Source organism: Pungitius pungitius, chromosome 16 (genome assembly GCF_949316345.1).
Source record: "Pungitius pungitius chromosome 16, fPunPun2.1, whole genome shotgun sequence".
Lineage (NCBI taxonomy): Eukaryota > Metazoa > Chordata > Actinopteri > Perciformes > Gasterosteidae > Pungitius > Pungitius pungitius.
In genome coordinates, this window is record NC_084915.1 from 9,626,696 (window position 1) to 9,638,789 (window position 12,094).

The 12,094-nt window shown below is 44.7% G+C and overlaps 2 protein-coding genes across 2 annotated transcripts; both read right to left on the minus strand.

The window, feature by feature from the left end:
• Positions 1 to 109: 109 nt before the first annotated feature.
• On the minus strand, positions 110 to 4,100 carry LOC119215954 (endosialin-like). The gene is made up of 2 exons (XM_037468525.2): positions 2,785 to 4,100; positions 110 to 2,014 (listed from the first exon to the last, which is right to left on the minus strand). The coding sequence occupies exons 1-2, from the start codon at positions 3,206 to 3,208 to the stop codon at positions 285 to 287; spliced, it is 2,154 nt and encodes a 717-aa protein (XP_037324422.1). The 5' UTR covers positions 3,209 to 4,100; the 3' UTR covers positions 110 to 284.
• Positions 4,101 to 9,412: 5,312 nt separating this feature from the next.
• LOC119215784 (CAAX prenyl protease 2-like) lies at positions 9,413 to 11,979 on the minus strand. The gene is made up of 8 exons (XM_037468220.2): positions 11,832 to 11,979; positions 11,652 to 11,754; positions 10,931 to 11,014; positions 10,432 to 10,510; positions 10,175 to 10,342; positions 9,978 to 10,049; positions 9,743 to 9,805; positions 9,413 to 9,654 (listed from the first exon to the last, which is right to left on the minus strand). The coding sequence occupies exons 1-8, from the start codon at positions 11,948 to 11,950 to the stop codon at positions 9,434 to 9,436; spliced, it is 909 nt and encodes a 302-aa protein (XP_037324117.1). The 5' UTR covers positions 11,951 to 11,979; the 3' UTR covers positions 9,413 to 9,433.
• Between the last annotated feature and the right edge of the window lie 115 nt (positions 11,980 to 12,094).

Here is a 12,094-nt window from a genome sequence, read left to right on the forward strand (position 1 = left end):
ATATTTTTCAAACACAATTTCATCATTCTCCTGATTGTACATTATTGTATGTTATAACCTATATATGATTTACATATCCACATATACTTATACAACCACCCAGGATTTCATCAGGTTATTGGTTTTATTGAATTCTAAAAAAACAGTCAGAAAGTGAATTATTTACAAGGAATTTGCAACAGAAAACATTTGGCTATTATATCCAAATAGTAGGTTTAGTGAGCAGCCCTGTTACACAAGACAAATGTGAAGAAAAAAATGTGTGTGTTTGTTTAATTTAGAGTTCATGCTTGGGTTTTGCCGTTCCTCTGGTCAGGAGGCATTGTTGGAAGTATCCAGCGATAGCAGTTTGAGAAGCTCAGGCTCTTGTCCACAGCACAGCTGGTGCAGTAGACGATCCCCAGAGCCAGCATCACCACGAGGAACACACACAGGGGCACCAGCAGGGCCACCAGTAACCAGCTCTTGTTGTGCTTCCGTTCACCTGCAGCAGACTCAGCCTCCTCCGCGGTGTCCACTTTAGATCCCTCGCCCTGCCGCCTTCCAGAGGCAGACCCATTCGCAGTTTCAGCCACCCCTTTATCTCTATCGTCATTACCTTCAGTCTTATCTTCAGCCTCGTTATGAATTTCATTGCCTGTGTTGTCTTGTTGCGTTGGGGGTGGGACCGTCTGATAACGCTTTGGTGACATGGCATCCCATTGGTTTAGATGATTGTCTGACCCATGAGCCATGTCAGGGGAGAATGCTTCAGGGGCTTCTGTCAGCCAGCCAACGTCGAAGTTAGTGTCAGCTTCGAAGTTTGGGTCCGGTGTGAATGAGGTGGCCCAGAGAATATTGTGGTCGGGTTGCAATTCGGGCATATCAGCGAAATCCTCGGGGTCAGGGGTCAGAGTGGAATATTCCCCATCATCTACCAAAGGCTTACAGGAAAGCCCGTCTGACTGCAGGTTATAGCCACTGTCACAGTAACACAGGTACCCTCCCACAAAGTTAAGACAATGCTGCTGACAGGGCGACCCCTCCGCACACTCATCCCGATCCACACACTTGTCTTCACTGTCCGACACATATCCTTGGTTACACGTACATGTGAAGGATCCCACTGTGTTGTTACAAAGGCCTTCACAGTTTCCCGGGTTCAGGCACTCGTCGATGTCGGCGCATTCGCCCTCGTCGTCTTGCTGGAATCCGGAGGAGCAGGCGCAGTGGAAAGTGCCGGGGATGTTGATACACAGATGCGAGCATGGGTGCTGTTGGCATTCGTCCACATCGGAACATTTTCGGCCATCTGGACCCATTTGGTAGCCGTGGGGGCATGTGCAGCGGATGCCCCGCTGGGTCTCCACACAGTTGTACTCACAGCCCATCTCCACACAAGCCTCATTGACGGGGGGCTGGTCAGTGGGGCCGGCGGAGTCTGCGGATAATTTGGGCTGGTCAGTCAGGCCCAGGGGATCCGGCTCGCAGCTGTACCCGTCCTCATTTATCACAAAGCCCTCGGAGCAGTAACAGTAGTAGTCTGTGTCCGTGTTCTGACAGAACTGCTCGCAGACGTGATCTTGGCTGCACCAATCCTGCCCGTCCGGAGGGGCAACGGACAAGCACAGCGGGGCATCCTTGGACCAGCCCACCGTCTTGTCGTCTCTCTCCGTGCACAGCACCGTCTCCTCAGCACGAGCCTCTGGGTCCGAGCCGTCCGTGGGGCACGGTAGAGTGGCCACGGAGTTGAAGGGCACGTGGGTCAGCAGTGAGCTGAGGAGGTAAAAGGGGGTGGTGTAGAGAGCCGGACCGCTGCCCTCGTCCTCCAGTGGTGGACACATGCCTTTGTAGCTGTACTGGCAAACGTATCCGTCCAACGGCAGCGCGCAGGAGCCATCGACCCACCGGAGGTTGTCTCTACCTTTACGCCCAATCTCAGAAGTGTGGACGTTCATGGCTACACAGCGAGGGGCCGTACAAGTCTCAGGGTTGTCATTACGGAGCCAGTTGGAGAATTGGCCATCCTGGTCTCCTGTTGGAAAACAAAGGCAAGGGCCAGGTCAGCACAATTCAAACATCCTTGTTTTAGCTTATGAACTTTCTCTTCTGGTATTTCATTGGCTTTTCAGACCTACATGAACGTAGCTATCATGCAATGGAAGACGCATGTTAGTGACGTCAGTCTCTAGCGAAACTATAATTTCTCTGAAGATGGACCACAAAGAAGCGCATCAAAAGAGATTTTTTAAAATTTAGGTAAGCAAATCCTTTAAATCACAGCATAGGAAAGAACATCAACAGATTGTCAACATAAGTCTCACAAATATATGATCTGTTTTAACTCTAGACCACGGCAGACACTAAATCAGGTTGAGGAGCACTGAGGTCCAAAAGGGATTTAACTTCCTCTGTCGCGCCAACTCTGTGTCTCTGAAACACTAGTAGTTAATGTAATAAACATTCAGTCAGTGCAGAAGTGGAGGCTGGGCGGGGTACCACAGTCTGAGAGAAGGGGTCAGGGCCAGCATAGTCCAGGGCAAGCCAAATCTATTACTCTTGTTACAAAGGATATGTCTGGCTTGTGGGTGTCTGCATGTGTGAAGTACGCATCATGATTGTCAAACAAGATTTAAGTTGGCCCAGCTAAATAAAGTTGGTGATAAATTGTTAGAAACCTGGAATCATTGTGCACTTTTACCAATTTCGGGGGAATTTTCCCTCATCTCAGTTATCAAAAGTCCACCAAAATGGCTGAACTAAACAGACACTGAAAGGTCAAATGTCAAAAAAGTGAGACTTTGCCTGTGACCCAGACGAATCCTCTGAGTGGTCGGGTGGATGAGCACTGGCGCGATGACCTGTGCAGTCCGATCCAGAGACGAAGCCTCGGCTTGGTCCCCTCGATGGCCAGAAGCAGCTCATGGACCACGGCCGCTGCCTCTTGGGTGTGCATCGTCGCCAAGGTGCCGCCTCTCTCCCGACAGCTCCGGCCAGCCTCCCGAAAGTTTCTCTTTTGGAAGAAGACGGCATAGCATCCCGTCTGGTGGCAAATCGCGTCTTTCTCCGCCAGCTGACCGCTCGGCGCCGGCGGCTCCGCCCCCGTCTCCCTCAGCCTCTGGCTTTGGCCTCCAGGAGCCAGACAGATCATCAGCAGCCACAGGGCACACAGGAGAGGCATGCCGCTGATACTGCTCCTGATGGTCTTTTGCATCCCCCACCAAGACATGACGTTTAAACTAGGCCAACATTCAAATTAGTACTCCAACCTCACTGGCAACTTAAATAACTTATTAGAGGAAAAATGTGTTTTTTTTCTGACTTCCTGACCAAACAAACCCGATCCAAATATACCCGCTTCACAGTTAATTAAACAAAATTAACAACAACAACAATTTTTAGCATTTTATGGTATTTCAATAAATAATCTGATCTAATTGAACTTTTACTCAAATGTATGGCATTCAGATAAATCCAAAACAGGCAAATTTCACTGCTGGGAAAAATCATTTAAATTATACCAGATACTGTATTCATCTAATTGAAAACCGATGCAGTCAAGTGAAGTCCAGTTGGGTGCAGTACAGTCCAATATAAAGTCCAGGGAAGAACCAATATAGTCCGCGGTTTAAAATCAGTTCAGTCCAAATATGAAAGTGCTGAATTTCAGTGATGGACCCTCTGCTTTGTCTGATCCTGCCAGGGCTCTCTTGCGTCTGCACAGTTGTCTTCTCGACTGAACCTCACTCAGAAAGAGAGAAATATGGGGGGAGGGTGGAAAGGGGGGAGGCTACGTAGAGGAAAAAGAATTGTGTGTTATTTGGAAGAGGGGGCTGGTAAAATGTGTGAGTGTATAAGAGAAGGCAGGAGGGGGTTATAGATCGGTGTATGTGCATGTCTGTCGAGGTGTGTGTGTGTGTGGGGGGGGGGATTTCAAAATTGAAAACCCTAAGAGAGTTATGAAAACCATACGCCACCATTCTGTGTCCCCCCCTACTCCCAACTTGCCTATGACTTCAGACACACACATGCAATTGCATCTGGTCACACACACACTTAACCTTCACATGGTGCTGCACAGCATCCACAGGAGTGGAAAGTGTTTTTCAGTTCTGAAAGATGTAAAGATTGTGATTCTCTCCCTTCTTTTCTCTTCTCTTCTCTCTTTTTTTTTTACACCTTCTGCCTTTCTGTTGGACTCTCCTGGTCCATGTGAGCATGTTGTTGTAATTGTGTTTCAATATACAGTATATTTCACTTCATCTCATTCTTAATCATCCTCCATTTTTTGCTCTATTGTCTCTTTTTCTGCCACCACCCCTCGTTGCCTTTTCCTACACGGCACCCACCAGCTGGAATGGAAACCTCTGAGTATGGAACAGAAATACCTTTTGGACTTTGCACATGTGTGTGTCTGTGTGTGTTTAAGTTAGTTTATTTTCATGCTGTTATACGATAACTTCATCTTGGCACATCTTTCTAAGAGGACACAGTGTGTGTGTGTGTGTGTGTGTGTGTGTGTGTGTGTGTGTGTGTGTGTGTGTGTGTGTGTGTGTGTGTGTGTGTGTGTGTGCTGTGTCTGTGTCACTACCACTCAGGGATATATACAGGAGAGGAAACAGGAAATGCCAGATGTGCATCAGCTTGACCTCTCTGTAGCTGGGGAGCAGTGCTGTAGAATGGGGGGAGCGTCCACTGCCATCGCATGTGATCCTTCCTCCGTGAACGGTTCACCTGGAACAAAGTCAAAGCTGGGATGTGAATTAAAAAAAACAAAAAGAAGAATGACCATATCAGACGAAGCTAACAGGTGATGAGATTATCACGGATTACCAGGGACTGTAGATGAAGGTCTACCACACACAAACATTGTGGGTTATTGAACAATATCAGAATCATGAGTGGGGTAGTGCTTGGGCAAGCAATGGATGTCTGTGGAAAGTGTTACCTGCCATAAGCCAATTCAGCCTGATGTCGTTATCATATGCGCACAAGACGGGGAGCTTGTGTTATTTGTGTAGTTGATTCTGTTGGCCGCTGCAGGGTTTTGGAGCTTCACCGTGTTCAACAGATGCGCTGGCCGGCTGTCGCTTATTGTTTTTGGAAGACAGAATATACACAATACATTAAAACCATTCAATAGTCTTTTCCATCAACCATCAGAACTAGAGGGAAGCAAACCCAAAACCTCAGGATCCTGGAGATCCCAAAGAGCCTTTTGCTCTTGTCCCCCACCTCTTTCTCCACCCCCTTCACCTCCGTCACGATCTGCCTGTTATCCTCAAATTTGCATTTTTCTTGGACGACCGCCGTCCTCCTCTGTCTCCACTCTCCCTTCCTTGTATTTATCTAATCCCCCTCATCTCCCTCTACCCCTCTTCTCTTTTAGTCTTATTATTTCGGCTCCCAAGTCAACAATCTCTCCAGGAGCTCCCCAGCTTTTGCCCCAAACCCCCCACTTTATGTCGGTTTGTTCTATACTTCGGCCTGGTTGCCCCCCTCCTCCTGCTCAGACTGCCACGCCCCCAGAGAGACATTCGAGAAATGTAATTGACAGAGCAGACAAAACTTTTCCTTTCCATAGTCCTGCACGACCAATCCCTCTATTTAACATTAATCTACTTGCAGTACCTCCAAGCTGCTCTATTTCTCAACCTGAAGACTTCTAATGGAAATCACAGCTCTTCTTGCTCTTCTTGCTCTATTTTTCACCTCCTAGGTAGCAGCCTCCTGCCCGGCTCTTTGACTCCTAACCACTTGCCACATGTCTTTACTGCCTCTGATTTTGAACTTCTAGCTTCCAAGCAGCTGAACAGTGACTTTCAACTCCAATGTGTTTCCATTTCACTTCAGCCACTCATTCTATTTTTTAATGCTCAAAATATATAGGCTGATGTTGATTTAATGTTCTTTGGTGGCTCGCACTTACCTATGCCATTTCACTTAAAGTACATTTGTCTTGTATTTAAGAAGAATAAAGGCTGGATTATGCTCGAAACTTACTACACATTCCAAAGCTGAGCTGTGATGGAGGAATAACAGCACACATTTTCAGGCAATACTTTGCAAAAATTACTGTTTGTCAATCACAATCACGCTTGCATATATGGGAAATATGTCATTCTGTCGCTATGTGTTGGGGAATGAAAACAACCTGATTCCTAACTAATTCAGTGTCAAATATATGAATGCTTCTGCTTTCATAATAAAAACAAAGCTTTCATTACTTTTAGGTCAATAAAATGGACCACCACTGGTCCTCGGGACACCAAGCGTCCACGCTGGAAGGGGGAAACTACATTTCCTTACTGCTGGGGATCAGGGGAGTTCAGACTCACACCATTGACTTCTACTGAACCGTTTGCAGCAAATCAAATACAGCCGGACACGTCAGATGTTCATTTTTCCCAACCGCGGGTGTCTTATGTCATAAAAACACACATACCTACGTGCACACACACACACACACACACACAGGCAAACACACTGAAGCAATTAGCTGCGGCCTTGGTTAAATAACGGAGTGTAGGCATTCCTGGTGATTTCTGTGGAGTGGAGGAAAAAGTAGATACTTTTATCCACTTTGTCTACAAGGTCCATCTGTTTCATCTTTCATAGCAGACATTGATGTGATCTTCATCCACACCCACAAAGTCAACAATTCTTCATCACAAAAATCGAAACTGACTGGGTTCACTGTCAAATGGATGAGTATAGAAGGAATATTGATCTGCTAGTTGATGTCTACGGTTGCTCAAACCAACACCTAAAAGAGCGTTGAGGCACTTTTAGACATAGGCTTGAGTCTGTAAGTAACTACTCCATATGCCAGATCACCTTTAACTATGGAAACGTTTACTGAGCACACCTTTAGTCAATGACCTTTTTCCTTCTTGCTACGACCCTTCCGCCTGTTATTCATTGAGCAGCTCAACTCAAATCACTTGAGTTTTTACCTTCCTTTGTCATTCTCATCAAAAAGAGTTCTTGCATTGCATTTTTTTTACTTTGTGTCTGAGAGAAAATTAATATCAGCAAACAGTTGCTCCTAAAAGTCTAGTTAGGAGTCATATGGCACTTTTAAACAAACATGGTTGCTGATGGAAACTGCAGTGACGAGCTGTGTTAGTTCTAAAAGATTTTTTAGCTTTGCAGATGCTGGAAAGTCAAAGGTCATGTTTTTGCCCTGATCGTCTGAACTTCAGTTGGAGTTCGCTACACAGACAGACTCACACATGTATAAACAAACCTCAGATTAACAGAAACCCTGATAAAAATATCCAGAAAACTATTTAGGTTCAGTGAACTGCTGAGAAGCTGAAACACACAAAGGGAGAGCAATGCAAGTGCAAATTATTCATTTTCCAGATGATAGGCTCAACTTTTCCATAGACACACAAGCACACACACACACACACGCAAACGCACAACCGCACAGACATTTTACACTCCTTTGTGGTTCCTTTCATGATGCAGTTTTATTTCTCCAGACAAAGCCAGTTTGTGTGTATAGTTGGAAATGGGTCAACAGAAGGAAGAAAGGAAGACGCCTCAACAATAAAGGCGACACAAAGGCTCAGAGAAACCAACGGACCTCGGATGTAAAGGACCTTTGAGATAGCCACACGTCTGACTCCTCTGTGCACCGTTTCCTTCTATTCTCTCTAGACTTCTGCTGTTGAAACTATTTGTTTCCCACATCCACATCCGTACTAACGCTGAACTCTATTTTCAGCAGTTTCCCTCATAAAAGAAAAAAAGTATGATGGAATAAATGGAAAAAGAAGCGGTAAACTGCCTGACTCAGCATCAACAAAAGAAATTGGATCATTCCCTAAACACAATGCTAAACTCTTCTGCGGGCCAATTGTGTGTGGGGAGACCAATGAATAGCCCGTTTGTTTCTGCTCCCTATTATTTCTCCTGTCATCATATCTTACTGCTGCCAAATCGGAAGTTGTTCGGTTTAATTGTTGTGTAAACCTATGGGGAAAAATTAAGAGAAGGTAAATAGGTGATGCAGTTTCTTCTGACAAGACCTGCTGTCAAGATTGATCCTAAGCAGCTAAGTCCCCAAATCCCCAAAGTCTCAGCGGTCAGCAGCTTTGCTTCACTGGAAAGATCCCAATTTATGACTGAGTTGAAATATATGAAAGCGAAGCAGTGAGAGCAAATGATCAGAAGTCAGCAGTATTTCCTTGGATAAATAAAGACGTGAAAAAACCCACCCTTGTTTCCTTTAATCTTTCCAACATTTCACATAAATGAACAGAATATAAAACCAGTTATTATTTGAAGTCACTGGTGCTGTTACTCTCTCCAAATAGTATATAGTATAGTGGGAGGGAAATATCTGTAATATATGTTATCTGTAAATATCTGTTTAAAGGTAAAAAAAATAAACTGCCGACACTTTATATCTAACTCGACTGCCAAGCAATTAGTCCTGGCCAAGATATTTTCCATATAATCCGTTAAAATACAATGCATTGTTCTTTTTAGGGTCATATTCTCAGACAACTCTTGTCAAAAATACAAATATGTGCCTGTGCATAAATGTAATATTTTTCATAATCTAGTCTTATGATACACAAAACATAGCTGAAATGAAAAAAATATACCTATATATATTACAAAAGACACTAAACTATTGTATGTGTTTTGGTTGCTTCACATTAAGGGACATTAAGAGAAAACAAGGTAAACTTGTTTTGCATTGCTTGGTCTGGGTTATAATTTTATAACTTTTTTTGCATAGTTAGCTCATCAGTCTGACTCATAAATCTTAATTGTCAGACACAACCTTTCACCTCTCAGTCTGGACCCTCTTCTCCTCGACTCTGCTCCTCCACATTCTAAATTTCCTTGGGGACACACAAACGTTTTCCCGTGTCCTCGCTCTCCATCTTTTCTTTTCTGTGCTCCCTCATTTTCTCTTTTCCCGTCTTAATGTCTGTTGGCATTGCCCGTGTTGCTTCTGGCTGTAACTATTTTTTCTCACAACCCCGTCTTTCATAGCCTTATTTGTCCCTACAATGTGACCAGAGAAGCTGTTCTTCTCCAATTTGGTTCCCTTGGAGTGTTACGTCTTTGTTTCTGTCTGCATGTCTTCATATGTGTATTTCTCCGCTGCTTTCTCCTCCATTGACCTACCGTCCACCTCATTCAATTTCACAGTTCATCTGTTTTTCCCTGCCAGACACACTTTTTCTATAAGCCAGTGAAAGTTGTACTGGTGTTGTGTTTCAAATCAGTAGGAAATATCTCCAACCGTGCAGAGATATTTGAGGCTAGTCCTCTTCTCACGCACACACCCCCCCACACACACATCTATAAATGCAGACACACTCACTAAAAAATACCTTTTTTGTTTGGAAACCCATTACAAAATGAAAACGATCATAGTACAAATGAAGAAGTTTGAAGAGCGAGAGTGTATTTCATTTAATTAAATCTAGCAGGCAGACGCCGCGGGGCCAGCCAGGCTGCAGACAGGAATTTCTCCATAGAAGAAGGGGTCCGTCACTGTGAAGAGTAGCACCAGAAAGAGCAGTAGCCCCATCAGATAGGAGAAAAGTAGAGCAGATCGTTGAGGATGTTGCAGGGCAGAGCTGATGTCAGGAAGCCCTTGACTGTTACAGAAGGAATGGCACAAAACTGGACCCACGACATGACCTTCAGAAAGAGAATACAGCTTTAATGTGATGAGGTGCGTGCATGTGTGCGAGCATGTTAGCAGGTTAATATGCCGTGTGGCTCTCACCAGTTCTCATGAATATAAAGGAAGTGAAGGCACCGAACACAGTTGTGTACAGGAACTGAATCCCTACAACAGAACAGCACAGCATTTTCCCAGATGAAACGTGCCAAATTTGAAGTTAATTAATTCATGTACTAAAAGGTGGTTTACAATGCGATCCTTTAACCATATGTAAAACCCATAAATACACTTAATTTGAATCAACTCGCTTTGAGGAGAGTTGTGTAAGTTGAGTGACCTGACACCAAGAGGATGACACTCATACTATCCTCGTGGAGGCGTCGTTGCTCGATGATATGGTGGAAATGGGCTGAAAGGAAAAATAAAGTAGAGCTATAAATGGAGGCAAGAATATATGTCAAATAAAGAAAAAATAAACCCTTTGCTAAGATGCAAATATGAGATGTGTGCAGCATGGGAATCTGGTTTCCATACCAACACCGAAGAACAGCGGCGCCATGAAGATGGCAGCTGTGGGTCCCATGCATGGCACCAGCATGGGCAGCATGGCCCCTCTGAACACCAGCTCCTCCGTCACCGGTGCCACCACCTGGTTCCTGAGCCACACTGCATCTCCCACACACAACAGCCACGATTGAACGTCTGGCAAAACAAAGCTTCGGCTTTTCAGATCGAACGTGTACAGGCATAAAACATAAAACTGCCCAAATGGGACCTAAACCAAAACTCACCCAGTGCGGACTGCAGTTCCCCCGTGAAGCCTTTGGGGTTGTCCATCGCAGAATGAACCAGGGGGCCGAGATAAAATACCTGGTAAAGTCAATTGATTGTTGCATCCGGGGGGGGGGGATAAAAAGTAGAGGTTAAAGAAGAGGATGTGGAGAATAGGAAAGATCTTTTGGACATGTGGTTCAAATATGCACAGGTTTTAAAGCCATGCTGTATTGTATGGAAATTTGAATATGGAAATTGTCAAAACTGGTTTAGTCCAACATGAATAAAACATTCTAAAAGGCAAATGGGATCCACTGAGGTTATTGAGTGGACTTTACATCTAGCATAAAGAAAAATATGGAAGTCCAAACAATTTTCAAAAGTTGAGGTTTCTTCAAACTTATAATGTGATTTTTTTGCTCTTATCCAGGCCCTGTGAATTACTGCACAACTCACAGATAAAGCTTTCTCTAAGAAAGGTTGGTAAAGAAAGGAACAACGATGTCTCGGGCATACCATGGTGAGTAGTAGTGGCAGAACGGCCGCAGGAACCAGACCCTCCAAACGAACTCCCATCAACTCCCACTGGGTCGCACTGACCTGCCAGCAGAATGCCGCTTTACAACCATTGTTTGAACCCTCAAGTGATTATGAAGTCAGCCCAGTGTGACCCCAGGCTTAACCTCACCAAACACCTTATGATTGTGAATATGCACCCGGGACTGAGGACACTGGCTGGCTATGACCTTTCACCTCCTACATATATACATTAAGCAAGTTTGCAAGGGAGACGTAGATAAGTGAATGCAGTCTAAGGGAGCAGTCCTGTAATAAATAATAAGTTCATGAAGGTCGTATCTGTACTGAGCCAAAACAAATGAACATAAATGGGTTGGACAACATAATACATGAGTACAACACAATGCTGAGAGTACATGTTGCTCTGCTGAATATATTCATATTTTTCTGTTTATAGATCAGTGGTTGGATAAATGCAGCAATGCTGCAACATTCAACAACTCCCTCCGAATTATAGCGGAGTATAATACTTTGTATAATGAAATAGTACTAGTACTAGTAATCAGGTTTTAAGGCCTCAAATGTGTTGCATCAGTTAGATTATATTATTTGTGTTTTCGGTGGTTTGTGAGGACATTGTTTACTGCGAACTAGTGCCGCCGGAGAACCTAAGAGAGAACTGAGATGCAGAGAATTGGTTTTGTTCACGTGTACTCACCTTGACATTAGCGCAGTGCATCCATGCCTTCACCACTGCCGGTGACAGTGCAGAGACCAGCAGCACACTGGCACAGCGACGCCTTATCAAACTTGGATGGTCTCTGCAAAACAAACTCACACCAATCAACGGTTTCATGGTCTAGCAGCACCGTGACAGGGGGGCCGGTGGCTTGTATACCTGGGTAAGCTGCTTCTCCAGACGTACAAGCTGCCAACGTACAGGCAGGCGAGCAGAAGGCAGCTCAGCACACACACCCAGCACCTCGTGTGGGTCTGTGTATGTTCTGGATCCTGCATGACCGAACTGAGGGTCACCTACCAGAGCTTCAAGAGGTTGCTACAGAGCAACAGCTAATGCTTTGGTTCTGTCATTCAAGATTAGCGAATGACTATCGGAGACAAGTAGATCTGTCCTACAAGCTGATTAGCTCTAATACTCTA